The sequence below is a fragment of a genome, assembly GCF_019968955.1.
Source record: "MAG: Porospora cf. gigantea A chromosome Unknown PgA_NODE_652_length_12996_cov_364.299, whole genome shotgun sequence".
Classification (NCBI taxonomy): Eukaryota; Apicomplexa; class Conoidasida; order Eugregarinorida; family Porosporidae; genus Porospora; species Porospora cf. gigantea A.
The window spans coordinates 1-12996 of NW_027151819.1; the positions used below are offsets into that span (position 1 = coordinate 1).

Sequence of the window (12996 nt, forward strand, 5' to 3'; positions counted from 1 at the left end):
ACCGGTCGAGCTTGTCCCAGTCGTCCTGATAAACAGTCCAAAAAGCGGACATCCAAGTCGACAGCAACTCCCTAGGAATGAGGCCCTTGGAAGGTCTCATAAGAATTACTACGTTGAGGGCGAACTCCCGTTGTATCGTCGGGCCGTCAGCCAGCCAGAAACCTGCGTGATAAACGCTCTTGTCGCCCACTGCAAATGAACACCTTCCAAAGCTTGAGGCACTCAGCCAAGCTCAGCTCGCCCTTTTTGCCTCGCAGCCACCGATCCACCATTTTGAAGGACTCCAGCCTTACGTCTTGCTCTACGTCCACCAGCTTACGGGCCATAGCGGCAAATCGGACTCCTTCCTCAATCATTTGGGCTTCTGCCTCTGCCATCCTGCTGCAATTGTCGAATATCAAGGAGGCGCTGGTTGCTTCGGATCTTGGGTCGGCGCCCAGTGCGCACATGACAGCCTCTTCTCTGCGCCCAGAAAGGACGTGGATTTGGAGTCCTGCAAATTTCTTGTCAGTGTGTTTGTGTGTGTGACAGTGTGAGCATGCTGTCGGCGTGCCGTTCGGAGTGGTCGCCTGTTGACCGGGTTGATCTGGTGATCCAAAGCACTTAAACCGCAATTATGGGCACGAAAGCGTCCCCCCTCGTCATTGCGGAGCACGTCGTGCGCTTCCTCGGTCGAGCCCATCTCGTACAAGACCCGACCCTTTTGAGCATGCTTAACCTGGATCATCGGCTGCCTGTCGAGGCCGTACTGAGCCACCCAGCCTTCTGTCGTCTGGGAATCTCCTCCAAGGAGTTGCTGGACGCAGCGAAGCTGGTTGACCCCAGACTGGTGGAAGTCGACTGCGAGAACTTTACGCTGATTCCCAAGATGGAGGGGGTCCGCAACGTTCTTATTATTCGCGAGCTGGCTGTCAGCTTGGATGCGTTGCGGACTACTATGCTGAGTGCTCCGTGCCTGAAGGAGCAGCAGAGCCGAGAAGACCAGCAAGAACCGATGTGTGCTCCTTGGTGAGTGATGAGCGGCATCGTTATGCAGGCTGGCCAGCCGCCCTCACTGGCAGCAGCTCCTGACGCTGTGGCTCGATGGTGACCTCTGCTACGCCGAGTTCAGCACTGAGGGCGCCGCTCTTGAGGTTGCACTGTACCTCAAGTCTTTGGAGGGCGCGCCTTTCAAGGTGGCTGTGAAGTCCGCGTCCGCGTACGCGCCGCAATCCGCTAGAGCGCTCTCCGGTCTGCACTTGCGACTGGCTCCCCGTGCGGACGAGGGAGCTTCACCTGACGATTGCCTGCCTCCCATGTATTTTTACGAAACCGCCCCCGACGGTTCTGTGCACTGTCACGCCAACCCCCTGCTCTACTGCACCCCCCCCTCAAGACCCCGACCTCGAGGTCGGCGGTTTCCCCGCGGGGCTCGGGTGCAGAGAAGCAAACGTGAACCCGACGTCTCCTCTGTGACACGCACGGCACCTGCAGAGATATCCGAAGGCGATTTTCCTCCTTTGGAACCTGCAGGCTCAGAATTGAGGCGGGACTCCGAGAGCCAATGGAAGTTAAACTTCCTGAAAATGGCTACCCAGTAAACCTAATTTCGATCACTGTCTGACGTAGACACTGCTGACTGTGCGACAAGCAAGGCGCACTCCTCGGCGGCCTTCGCGGGGGAGCAGGTCTCCAGCTGCAGCCGGAAGGTGCGATAGAGGCGGTCCAGGCTCCCGTCGGAGTCCTCTATCTTCTTGAGGGATTCCTTGATGTACTTACACACTGCGTGGCATGCGCCGTTTAGCCTCACTGCGTGCATGGACATCCGGGCCTCCTCCCTGGGCCGTGCAGTCCGCGATGCGAGCGTAGACCTGCTCCATGTAGCGCAGGCCCAAGCTGTCCATGAGCGGACCCAGCTGCTTCAGGGACTCTGAGTGGGCGACCAGTAGGGAGTCCGTCGATTTTCCAAAGTGCACCACCAAGGATTCTGCTTACTTCGTCTAAGCGGCCTCACTGTACATAGCTGACAGCGCAGTGCTTTCGTCAGGTATATCGTCCAGCACCTCCTGCACGTTTTCGCAAGTCATGCGAGATAAGGCTTCGGAGAGTCGGTTATTGATGAGCGATTCGCACGAGAGAGAGGAATTCTTAGACCCCAAGTCGTACCGGGTAGCGGCCTCCGATGCTCTGTAGAAGGCTGAAACCGGGCCGTGTTTTCCGACGAAGGAGCAAAAGTTTTTGACGACCTGAGCTCCTCGGCTGGCGAAGCGTGTTTGGGACCCTTCAGAGCGGCGGAGGTCGCATGGAAGCCGTCGAGAGGCCGTAACCGCTTTCTCGTACAGCGGTCGACAGGACGTCTTGACCAGCAGAATGAGAGCTTCCAGCGAATAGAGATTCAGCACCTCTGTGAGCCTCTCGGTCACTTTGAGACTCAGAAACAGAGCGAAATCCTCGTCAACTCCAGTACTGGTGAACGACTCGTATGATTGCTGTCAGACGAGCCCTCCGTATCTTACAGTGAAAGCTGTCGCCAGGTCGACGACTTGAAGGTCTGCCACACCCAAGTAGGCTGTAGTGGCCCTTATGTTGGCCAGTCCTTCATCGAATGCGGCCTCAATGTCGTCGGGGTCCCGCTCGAGGGATCTTCGGACGCCGAGGGACAACTGTTGCATCACTCCTCCATCATACAGTGCCGGCGCCTGGCTGATGGAGGCACGTTTACGACCCCAGCGGTTCGACGAGCAGTGCTCCGCCACGATTAAGGCCGACTTAAACATGTGGTACGAGGCTCCAAGCTCGTGGCCACGGTCTAGCGCCTCGCAAAAAGCAGAGACCACGGCTCCGCTAACGACGCTGCGTGAATTGCTGCCCAGACTCTCACGTCGGCCGGGCTAGAATAGCCTCCGGTCGCCGGTAGACGAAGGCCCAGTGATCAAAAGGAAGGGCAGTAAGACACGATTGCACAGCGTTCGTGGCTGCAGCGATGGCCGGCGGAAGAGTAGGGTACCGTTCCATGCCTTCAACCAATATGCGGTTGTGGACAACTTCTGCGGGGGGCATCACGAGCCCCAGCAAGTCTGTGATGTCACCAAGGAGGGTGAGTGTAGCTCTGTATGCCTCGTCAGGCGCCTCATCCTCAGTGCCACTGAAGAGCTTCTCTTCCCTGTTGGATAGTAACATGCTGAATAGGTTCTCAAGATCGCGCGGAGGCTCGACAGGTATGTCCACAAACTCGCACAACTCCTTCACGGCGTCGTTTGCAATTTTGGTTGCAATCTTGGGGCACCCTGTTCTTTTGAACACCAAGTTAAAAACTCTGTGGAATTCCTGGGCAACCGGACTCTGCTGACAGAGGTCGGCACCACACGCATTCTTCGAAAGAGCTACGATTTCGCAGGCCTGGTTACACGCAAGTTCGTAATTGAACGTCGCATCGTAGGCCTTGATGAACGCTATCAGAAGAAGCCCCTCCAGGTGTTCCACTGGGACGTTGTGGTCAATCAGAACCGGGACCTGAGTTCGTCTACACCATCAGCTCACCTTACAAAAAAATACCCTCAACAGCTTCACAGGGAATATGCTGCCACAGCCGTAGTACTGACTAATAAATTCACGTGCGGCTGGTAGAATGTCGATGCAATCAAGAGCCTGTAAAGCACGTCTGAAAATAAGCAGTTGGCGTTGCGTGTCTCGGCCGCTGCAAACGCGATCGACGATGTAGGACAAATCAACGAACCGCGTTTCGGGTGGCAGTATTGCCATGGCGTCCTCGTGAAATTGCATGAGCCCAACGCGGCGAGACCGAACCGTGTGCTGCAGGAACGTGAGGTACTCGGACTCTAACTTTGGAGGGACCACCCTCCGCGACTGTTGAGCGAAGTACATGCGCGCCATAATTAGGTCTGCTTTCTGAGAAGCCTCGAAAGGGTCGTGCTCCTTCCGTAGGGCCTCGCTACAGTACTTGGTGTAGGCCTTCACAACGGTTTCTAGCTTCTCCTCACACCCAGGCTTCAGAACCCACGGTAGAAGCAGCAGCGCCTTGTGGATATTGCGCCATGTTTTGTCCACGGGCGCGTTCTGACTGCGAAGGATGCGAAACATAACTTTGATTGTTGATGTAGGAGAGATGATTCCCATGGAACCTGATATTTCGTATAGCGCTCTCTCTACGAGGTCCTCGGCGTCAGGCTTGGATGAGGCCTGTGCCCAGAACTTCTGGAACAAGGCGAGGGGGCTGGCGGTCATCGAAATCAGATCCGGACAGACGGTCGACACCGCCTCTCTGGCAAGTGAGGCGGCCGTAACGAACAGTTCACCGTCCATAACATGACGCTCGAAAAGGGTATCCCAGGTGGCTTGAATAATCTTTTGCTCGGCAGGCGTCCGTTTCTCAAGCCCCGTGACAGTCCGGTTCTGGAAGGATCTCCTGCATGACGAATCGCTTCACTACTCACACCAGGCCAATACCCCTCCGTTTTCGATGCATCTCCGTGGTCTTCTCCACCGCCTCGTGGTGCGCAGCGGTTGGAGACACGGACCTCCTGAACGCGGCCAGGTACTCGTGCAAGTATACGTGAACCCGGGGCGCCACGTTCGTGTCAGATGCCACCGGCAGCAGCGTGCACACCTGCGTGCACGCCTTCGCTGCAGCCGAGAAGTCAGGGAGGAAATGTTGGTGAACCACTTGCAAGATCTTCTTGGGTTGAACGATATCCAGGAAAACGCAGGACCGCTGAACAGCCTCCAGCGCATGTATGAAGGCCGCTTGGCCTGCGTCAGCCTCGGACTGGGCGGGTGAGGACTCGTAGTCCACAATGAATTGGTAGGCGGATCGAAAGACGTCGCTGAGGTCCACAGGGGCACATTCGAGCATTCGTATGTTGTCGAGCCACACGCAGGCGGAGCTGCCTGCCTCGTTGACGTCTCCTGTGCTCTCGAAGCTGCTGAGGAAGGCACTCTTGTAGCTCGCGTTGTAGTGGTGACGCCCAGGCCGAATAAGCGAAATCATTTTCTGCCGATCTAAGACATGAAAATCGATTCTGGAGAGGTCTTCTGCTGTTAGAGTCTCGAACAGAGGTACATAGCGAGTGAGCTCAACTAGTTCGGAGAGAGCGCTGCTTAACGAGGTGGGGTAGAACGTCTTGAGAAGCTCCCAGGCACTCCGGTACGTCTCGAACACGTAGAGACACCCAATGGCACAGGCGACACGGCTAACTTCAGACAGGTACCAGCGTATATTGCACTCGACGATGCAGTCTGCGTCCAGCTCGTCAAGCATCGGCGACAAGTCCAGCATCTTGAGTGCTCGGCTCTGCTGTTAGGTAACTCTTCCATCACTTACGTCATAAAAAGTATCACGGGCCGCCCGTTCAGCGGCCACACGCGCATTTCCTGGTTGCAACCGCGCGCGCAGATGCACCCCAAACTCCTGCGAAGCGAAGGCCCGACCGTTGTAGGAGCCGCCGTCCTCGAGAGTCATACAGCTGGAATTACCCCAATTAGGGTCCGGTGAGTCACACGCAAGCACACACATGTAGATACACAGCAGCAGTAACCAGCAACCAGCAGCTACGAGACAGGATATACGGTGCACAAGAGATACGGCGAATTGGTATGGTGTCAGTGTGTGCACTCCGGCCGAATGGAGTGTCCTGGTACCTGCCTTTGGCCGGGAATATTGTTCCTGGTGTTGCTCTATGGCTGGCTGCGGTTTAATGTCCCTCAGAGCGACGCGGCGTCAGAGCTCCAGTTGCGTACGTGGATTCGCTTGAACGAGCAAACAGCTCCTCGGAACTCTCGTCTCGTTGCGAGTGAGATACCCATTTGTGACTCGTCGAAAGGTTACTTGACTGACTCAAGAAAGAATATGGGGGCTGGGCTGAGTCACCGAGAGCGAGAACTGCAGTTCCTAAGCATTACGGCTGCCTACGAAAAACGGGCGCTCCTCGACTTCACGCCCAAGTTTGCTCTGAGTCACGTTGGCCAGCGAAACCAGTGCAAGCTGTACTGGTCTGACCTGGTAGACACAGACCATATCGTATTGAAGGGCACGGATACATGCCTGCCTGTGCACAGTTCAGTTCACTGTAAGCTTAACGTGACGAGCTTCAAGAACGTGAGTCCCGAGCTGGTGGATTACCGGCCGAAGCGTGTCTCGGGTAACCACCTGTTCACCCCGAAGTTTTCAAACGACACGGCCCCTGGGTGTTACGATGTCACGCCAACCATCCCTTGGAGTCCCTTCATTCAGAGAATGGCGAAGGGACTTCTGGCTGCAATCGGCCCCAATCCTGTCATGGTGCAGATGCGATCCGGAGATAAACGGCGTCGTATTGCCAACCGGGAGCAGCGCCTGACAAACGAGCAGCTCAACCGGCCGGAATTCGTTTTGAAAGCTCTCAGACGCCACAACGTGCTTCCTCCAGCCACACTCTATCTGTCAACTAACCCTGGAGAAACGGTGCCGGATAAGCTCTTTTGGGAAGCGGGGTATCGCGTGGTGACACCCGACATCTTTCAAGCTTTCAAGGACCACGGACTTCTGACGAACAACATTGGGCAGTTTGCCGTCGAACAGGCGGCTGCCGAAACGCAGGGAGTGTGGAGGGTCATCACAGACAAGCACTGGGATATAGACGAGGAACACCAGATCAATCTGCACCTGGAACCGGTGGAGGAAGACGATCGGGTACCAATCGTTAGATCAGCAAGCAACGTCGTCGAACGACGACGTTCGGGCGCCTCTCCGTAATGTTTCTGTAAAGGACTGAAGACCCTCCCAAGTGATTTAGCTCCGCTGTCTAATGTAAAATTTCAGTAACGAACCCGGTGTTCTCCGCACGAGGCGCAGGAGCACTGAGCGGCACAAGTCGGCACCGATACGGTGACGCTCATGCCCAGGTAGACTGCATGCGACTCTCGCTAATGCTGATCGAAGGCAGTGATGTTTCAGGATCCACTGATCGGTCTTTAGTGTACAGGAAATCAACAGCCAAAGCAGGACCATGCGCGAGGACGTAGGAATCCAGGCTGTAGAACCGCGACCACTTGTCCTTCTCAGCGACGTAGTAGAGGTTGCACACTCCCGTTGCGTCCCACGTTACTCGTGCGGGGTCACCGGAAGGCAGCATTAAAGTACTAAGACTGCAGGTGTCGCAGTCGTCATTGCGGTGGCACTCACGGATGCAGCGGTTCATGTTGACTGTGACGTCGTTAGGGCCCAGCTCCCTAGTGACCAGAAAGTTCCCCGTCACCATAAGACCTGCACCAGGCAGAGCTGCACCGGCGGGTTGCCCAAGCGGTAGCTGCCGGCAACATCGGAAGACGTCGTAGTTGCAGCCCGGAAGTTCCTCGACCTTGCACCGAAGGTCGAACTGATACGGGCGGAACCCGATGTACTGCGTACAAGCTTCCACGGCGCAAGCGTCTGCACAAGGACGCGCCCGCCGTTGCCGAGGGCCTACCGTCACGAAGAAAGTCGTGGTCTCTGTGTCGTCTTCTAAGTCGGTCACGTCTGTCGCGAAGACCAAGCAAGCCATCTCTGAGGTGAATGCCATGCTGACAGTTGCCCATGACTGACAGGCTCTGGCCCCAACACAGAGCTCAAAGCAAGCTATAGGGTGAGTGACCCACTGTGAAATCAAGGCTTCTGTGTGAAGTAGTCGGTTAAATCCCGCTCGCGACAGAGGCGAGTTCTGAAAGTTCAAAGGCTGCAGACACACATCATCTGCGAACGGACCAGCAACCGCCACTGAAACCAAAAATAGCAGTGAAAGGTGCATTTGCTTTGTAAGACAGAGTTTCAGGCTGTTTCAATAGCGAAAGAAGCATTTGCTTTCTGTTTGCTTTAGACGGAGACTCAAGCTAGGCTTTGTTTCCGGAGAACTGCGCCACACTCTTTGAACCTTCTGTGGTCGCGTGCTTGGAGAGGTCCGTTGGCAGCACCAGCCTGGTGGCGGACTGCACCTCGCGAGTGCTCAGCGTCTCCTTCTTAGTGTAACGACAAAGCTTGGCTGCCTCAGTGGCAATCTTCTCGAAGGTATCCTGTACAAAGGAGTTCATGATCATCATGCTGCGCTTGGAGATTCCCAGCTCAGGGTGAATCTCCTTCAGAACCTTTAGGATGTAGCTGGAGTACGACTCTTTGGCCTTGTGGCGTCTCTTTTGGCCTTCCTTCTTCGGAGTGGGTGTCGCCTTCGCCATATGTTAAATATTTGCAACCCACGTGTTGACCATAGATATCATATGAAAAATGTAGCCTTGACAATTAAAAGTGACGTACAATCATCTTTAAAATGCCTTCAAGGAACCCAGCTGTCGAAGCTGGGACCATCTGGGCTCTCGGGTGTGAAGAACGGTCGGTATGAATCCGTCCTTGCCAGATTCAAGGCTGCCCACATCGGCTTCATCTCTTGATTACCGAACTCCCACACCTTGGAGATGTTAGCCAAGGTATCGCGTTGTACTACCTTAGCTCGAAGAGCCACAGAGGCGCAAGCCGGTGCTGACGCGTGGCCCAAGTAACACTTGCACGTTTGGTCTTCCTCTTGCACCTGGATGTGATCGTGACTGCCTTTAAGCACGCGTACGAAAACCACGACTTCCTCATTCAAATGGTCGCCAAGGTCGCGCAGGGAAACCCACGGAGCGCAGAGCATTACTGAATAAATTCCAAGCTTTTTCACGGAGACACGTGCATGAGATGTGAGCCAATGCAGCATCTACGTAGAGGTTGCCAATTTTCGGAGCTTCGATCGCAGAGAGGTATTGTCCTTCCGCAGTGCTTCGGCCTCTTGGCTCAGGTCGTCTATCTGCGATCGCAACCCGCGCTCCTCCCTCTGAGAACAGTCCAGGTTCACGCGCTTCTCCTCCTTCAATCGTCGCTCTGCTTCGTCGAGCTTTCGTTCCAATGTTTCCTTGGACCGGAGTACATCATTCTTCTCGGCGACTTGCTCGTCCAGGCGAGCCTTTGTGTACATGAAATTCTCCTGGATCTCCTTCCGTTCGCATTCCAAGGCACGCAGCTTATGAGTCAAACCCATGTTGTCCTTCTGAAGGTCATGTCTCTCCTGTTCCCTCCGCGTGGTGGGGTCGGCCTTCAGACGCTTAAGTTTGCCCATCTCGGCGTTGAGCTCCTTCAGTTTGACGCTCTGTTCCGTCTCTCGCTTCGACGTAGCCGTGAACTGCTTGCGCAGCCGTTCCACCTGCTCCTGCAGGTGCTGCACCTGCACCGAGTCGTCTAGGCGTCGGGTCTCGTTCAGAGTCAACTCGCTCATCTCTCGTGCCTGCTGCGCATGTCTTTCGTTCAGCAAGCGGTACTGGTTCCGTTGGTGTTCCAGTTCTCCAATATACTTCTCTAACATCTTGTTGGCAGCTGTGAGTTTGGTCTCCAGTTCAGCCTTCTCCGCTGCTCTCTTCGCCAAATCCTCGTCAGGGGCCGGGACTCCCTTATCACCTTCCGACGCCAACAAGTCTCTGTAGGCGTTGATGGTGGCGTTGACGTCGATCTCGAGGTTTTCTTTCTCACGGGTTACTCGTTCTAAAGCTAATTCAGACTCTTCACATTTCTTTACGAACTTCACCAATTCGAAGGACAGCCGTTCTGTGAGTGCAAACACATCCAACAGCTCGCCTTCTGCGTTGAAATCCTCTGCTTCCTGAAGGGCCACGCTCATGTCTGATTCAGAGTCTCTTGTGACCTCACGATTCTGCCGCATCACCAACTCGATGAGGGCTGAGTGCCCGATGTACTTCGACGTCTTAAAACACCTCACTGTGAGTGCGATTAGGTCGCGTTGCTGCCGCGACAGCGCTGTGAAACCGTGTCGATCGTCCTCCGAAGCGCCCAAGGTTAAAGTAAAGCGCGTTGGGCTTTGCTGGACAAGCTCCACCATCGGGTAGTGTGTACCGAATGCGTGTTCAACATCTGTCAGCACCGTATTCCTGTGCTGCCGAGTTACACGGACGCCCTCGCGGTCGATGCTCAGACCCGGACAGCTGGCTGTTTCCTTCGACCCGTCCAGCGGGAACGACACGGAGCCTAGGGACAGATAGCCCTCTAGTGACTGTCGGCTGACTGCATCCAGCTCAAATGGGCCTAGAGATCCGAACGCGGTGCCTGACACTCCCTTTGCAGTGGGATTGGCCTCGACGAACACTGTTGCGCCGATGTCATCAGCCGTCAGCAAATAGGAGGCCGACCCGTCCGTCAAAGGAATATTCAACATCAGTCCACCCAGCTTTCGTTTCCAGATGCACCGGATCGGAATCTCCGCCTTTGACGCCTTGTGCCGTGCGGAACACTGAAGCTGTGCACCTTCGAGGAGATCCAGTTGAAAGTCAAAGTCGTGGTGTCCCCAAGTCTCAGGGGCTACATGGCCATCGAGCTGCTTTCGGTCGTGGAACTGCTGTGTGAGAGAAGAATGCCGCTACTCACAGCTATCGGTCTGATGCTGCCATTTCCCTTATTGGGTGTCGCCGGCGTAAAGGTCATTTCGTGTTGCTCCACAGTCATGTCCTTCGCGTCACAGCTCCGCATAGAATTGATGATGGTCTTTGACAAGAAGGACTTCACGTTGTTGGTGCCGTCCTTCAGACGCTTCTGTATCTCGTCGAAGCGGTTCTCCTTCTGGTGAGAAGGCAAGCAGTCACTCACTGGTTTTGAGTCCATAATCGTGTTTTTTAGTCATACTCAGTGTTACGTGCAGTTGCCCTGCACCTAGGTGCGTGTGCGTTATTTGCGAAGTTTCTCATGAGCCATTCGGATTCGAAACCCAAGCAGTTCGCCGTGCAGGCACACAGGGACTTCAGTACGATGACCAGAGGACTGTTCTCCAAGGTCCCGTGTGTCACCAAGAGCGTCATCTTGCCGCCGGGAGTCAACCTCGACGATTCTCGCCTTGCAGAAGGCGTCGTTGTCAACGAGTTGCACTACGAGCTAGAACCGGGTCAGGATGTTGAGTGGCCTGACAACATTCCCTTCGAAGTCGACGTCGATGGCCGTTTGCTACCTCCCTGCCTCGGCAATGACGGAACCAACGTCCATTACGCCGTCTACCCTGATGGTAGGTTCGTAGACCCCGCTTGCAACTACTGCAACCTCCATAAAGTCGCGCACCCTCCCCAAGGAGCGCCATTGTCCATTCCGCTGCCGGAGAAGTCCTTCAGCGGCCCTATACGTGATGACGCCACCCAAGTTCTCACTCTTCCAGACAGGAAGATCACCGTGTCTACGACAGCTACGTGCTGACTCGATGCATGACACGAATCCGTGTGATTATTAACTGGCTTGTGGGGGAGATGCACGGTGAGATTGACAAATCTCCTCATAGTGTTGAGCAAAAGATTTTCGCTGGTGTTTGTGGATTGTGTGATGACGACACATGACCGCTTGGGGAACCCAACACCAAAGATTCTTCTGGCGGTAGGTCTAGTTGCTACGATTATTCCGGTGACGATTCTTATGATGGCGCGCTGGTGTATGTGGATTGGCGCTGGCGCCGGCGCCTGCGCATTTGTTGTCATACGGCACTGCCAACGAAGGCGAGGTTCTACCAACGAAGAGAAGAAGCGACCTGCAGAGGCAAAGCACACACACAAGCTGTTCAAACTCCTCCACCGGTTCCCTGGGGCTCGTGATTGAATATTTCAGCGTCCGTGTTGTTATTCAAACGTTTTCCATGGATTCCCCTGGCACAGAGCTGAGCTCCGTCGGCCTGCACATTACCACCAAAGCGCAGGTTACTGCTTGGGCTAGTGATCTGGAGAATTTGGGTGAGCTGCACAACGAACTATCAGCAGACCCAAGACATCTGTCATCGGAGACGTCTGAGCGAGCCATAGAGACCTTCCCACACCTGGAGCTCGTGACGGCACCGTCTAGCCCAGGCGACTTCACCCTCGTAGCTGCTAGCAAACAGAACTGGTGGATCCCTCTAGCAGCGATGTGCGTTTGGTTCGTCTCCAGCATCACCATCTCTCTCCTAAACAAAGAACTGTTCGGTCTCCTGAGCATCCACATTCCTTGCTTCGTCACCGGCTTCCACAACTTTACGATGACGGTTATCCTATTTATAATCAGACACTCGGTGCCCAATGCCCCTGAATTCCCGTCTATGCACTGGGCAACGTTCTTTCGCTACTACTTCCCCATCGCGCTGCTGTCGTCCGTCGACATTTTGGCGACCAACTCCTCCTTCCAGTTCGTGTCCATTGGCACCATCACTGTGATCAAGAGTTCTCTGTGTGTGGTCACCTACTGCGCTGGAATGGCTTTCGGTGTCGAACGGTTTGAATGGTCGCTGTTCGTGTGCTCCCTGTGGATTCTGTTCTCGATATCCCTTACAGTTCCGAAGATGGAGGTCCACTCCGTAGTGGGCATTGTTCTGCTGATTGTAGCGGTGATCTCATCAGCGATTCGATGGGTGTGGACCCAGCTGCGGATGCAGGCCGCTCTCTGCCCGTCGCCAATCACCCCTCTACAGATGATGTACGTGACCGTGCCAGCTAACACTGTACTGCTGTTCACGTTCGGTTTGTTTACGGAGGTTCCTGAGTTCGCGAGTAAGCCTGCCCGTCTTATTAGACACAGACACAATTTCTCGGTTGCAGTCCCTCAAAGAAGGCGAGGCCTTAATCCTCAGCCTGATAGGCTCCGGCGGCTGCGTGGCCTTCTTCGTTGTGATGTCGGAATTTGTCTTCGTGCAACGTACCTCATCATTGTCTCTGACCATCGCTGGCGTGCTGAAAGAAGTCCTGACAATTTTCATGTCGATGCTTATCTTTCAGGAGCGCATCGGTCTCTTCCCTGTGATTGGCATTTGTAAGTTACCTGTGGATTTCGTATCCAGCCTGCTCGATAGCTGGCATTGTTTCATACGCAATTTTGAGGTCCGGCATGAACTGCCGAGCGTGTCGCTTCCTATTGTCGAGGTGGAACACGGAAGTTTGATCAGGTGTGCGAACCTTTGTCACATGAAATTAAAATAGCAAAATCGCGCTTTTATTCCAGAAAATCAT

At 54.8% G+C, this 12996-nt stretch overlaps 10 protein-coding genes across 16 annotated transcripts; 4 read left to right on the forward strand and 6 right to left on the reverse strand.

Annotated features, from left to right (window-relative positions):
* KVP18_003110 (uncharacterized protein) lies at positions 1-377 on the reverse strand (the record flags this gene model as incomplete). 2 transcript variants are annotated; one of them, XM_067954571.1, is made up of 2 exons in its annotated part: positions 1-162; positions 191-377. In XM_067954571.1, coding segments are annotated over 2 exons (349 nt in total), but the record flags the coding sequence as incomplete, so codon positions are not given. The 2 variants fall into 2 exon arrangements, with proteins under 2 accessions (XP_067807120.1, XP_067807121.1); XM_067954572.1 differs by having other exon boundaries at positions 147-377.
* Positions 378-616: 239 nt separating this feature from the next.
* Positions 617-1580, forward strand: KVP18_003109 (uncharacterized protein; the record flags this gene model as incomplete). Its single annotated transcript, XM_067954570.1, has 2 exons — positions 617-1008; positions 1037-1580. The coding sequence occupies 2 exons, from the start codon at positions 617-619 to the stop codon at positions 1578-1580; spliced, it is 936 nt and encodes a 311-aa protein (XP_067807119.1).
* A 2-nt stretch (positions 1581-1582) lies between these two features.
* Positions 1583-5458, reverse strand: KVP18_003105 (uncharacterized protein; the record flags this gene model as incomplete). 5 transcript variants are annotated; one of them, XM_067954566.1, is made up of 8 exons in its annotated part: positions 1583-1761; positions 1790-1966; positions 1994-2468; positions 2496-2832; positions 2861-3492; positions 3520-4405; positions 4434-5293; positions 5321-5458. In XM_067954566.1, 8 exons carry the CDS (start codon positions 5456-5458, stop codon positions 1583-1585), a joined length of 3684 nt encoding a protein of 1227 aa, XP_067807115.1. The 5 variants fall into 5 exon arrangements, with proteins under 5 accessions (XP_067807115.1, XP_067807114.1, XP_067807113.1 ...); XM_067954564.1 differs by lacking the exons at positions 1583-1761; positions 1790-1966; positions 2861-3492; ... (1 more) ...; positions 4434-5293; positions 5321-5458 and having other exon boundaries at positions 1980-2468; positions 2496-2756; XM_067954562.1 differs by lacking the exons at positions 1583-1761; positions 1790-1966; positions 1994-2468; ... (1 more) ...; positions 4434-5293; positions 5321-5458 and having other exon boundaries at positions 2857-3461; positions 3525-4302.
* Positions 5459-5620: 162 nt separating this feature from the next.
* Positions 5621-6730, forward strand: KVP18_003111 (uncharacterized protein; the record flags this gene model as incomplete). The annotated part of the gene is made up of 1 exon (XM_067954573.1): positions 5621-6730. The coding sequence occupies one exon, from the start codon at positions 5621-5623 to the stop codon at positions 6728-6730; it is 1110 nt and encodes a 369-aa protein (XP_067807122.1).
* A 139-nt stretch (positions 6731-6869) lies between these two features.
* Positions 6870-7760, reverse strand: KVP18_003106 (uncharacterized protein; the record flags this gene model as incomplete). The annotated part of the gene is made up of 1 exon (XM_067954567.1): positions 6870-7760. The coding sequence occupies one exon, from the start codon at positions 7758-7760 to the stop codon at positions 6870-6872; it is 891 nt and encodes a 296-aa protein (XP_067807116.1).
* An 82-nt stretch (positions 7761-7842) lies between these two features.
* KVP18_003113 (uncharacterized protein) lies at positions 7843-8181 on the reverse strand (the record flags this gene model as incomplete). Its single annotated transcript, XM_067954576.1, has 1 exon — positions 7843-8181. One exon carries the CDS (start codon positions 8179-8181, stop codon positions 7843-7845), a length of 339 nt encoding a protein of 112 aa, XP_067807125.1.
* Positions 8182-8279: 98 nt separating this feature from the next.
* Positions 8280-8636, reverse strand: KVP18_003108 (uncharacterized protein; the record flags this gene model as incomplete). Its single annotated transcript, XM_067954569.1, has 1 exon — positions 8280-8636. The coding sequence occupies one exon, from the start codon at positions 8634-8636 to the stop codon at positions 8280-8282; it is 357 nt and encodes a 118-aa protein (XP_067807118.1).
* Positions 8637-8699: 63 nt separating this feature from the next.
* KVP18_003112 (uncharacterized protein) lies at positions 8700-10648 on the reverse strand (the record flags this gene model as incomplete). Of its 2 annotated transcripts, XM_067954574.1 has the most annotated exons (3): positions 8700-9655; positions 9683-10385; positions 10415-10648. In XM_067954574.1, 3 exons carry the CDS (start codon positions 10646-10648, stop codon positions 8700-8702), a joined length of 1893 nt encoding a protein of 630 aa, XP_067807123.1. The 2 variants fall into 2 exon arrangements, with proteins under 2 accessions (XP_067807123.1, XP_067807124.1); XM_067954575.1 differs by having other exon boundaries at positions 8700-10382.
* Positions 10649-10729: 81 nt separating this feature from the next.
* On the forward strand, positions 10730-11227 carry KVP18_003107 (uncharacterized protein; the record flags this gene model as incomplete). The annotated part of the gene is made up of 1 exon (XM_067954568.1): positions 10730-11227. One exon carries the CDS (start codon positions 10730-10732, stop codon positions 11225-11227), a length of 498 nt encoding a protein of 165 aa, XP_067807117.1.
* Positions 11228-11657: 430 nt separating this feature from the next.
* KVP18_003114 (uncharacterized protein) lies at positions 11658-12966 on the forward strand (the record flags this gene model as incomplete). Its single annotated transcript, XM_067954577.1, has 2 exons — positions 11658-12540; positions 12569-12966. The coding sequence occupies 2 exons, from the start codon at positions 11658-11660 to the stop codon at positions 12964-12966; spliced, it is 1281 nt and encodes a 426-aa protein (XP_067807126.1).
* Positions 12967-12996: the final 30 nt, after the last annotated feature.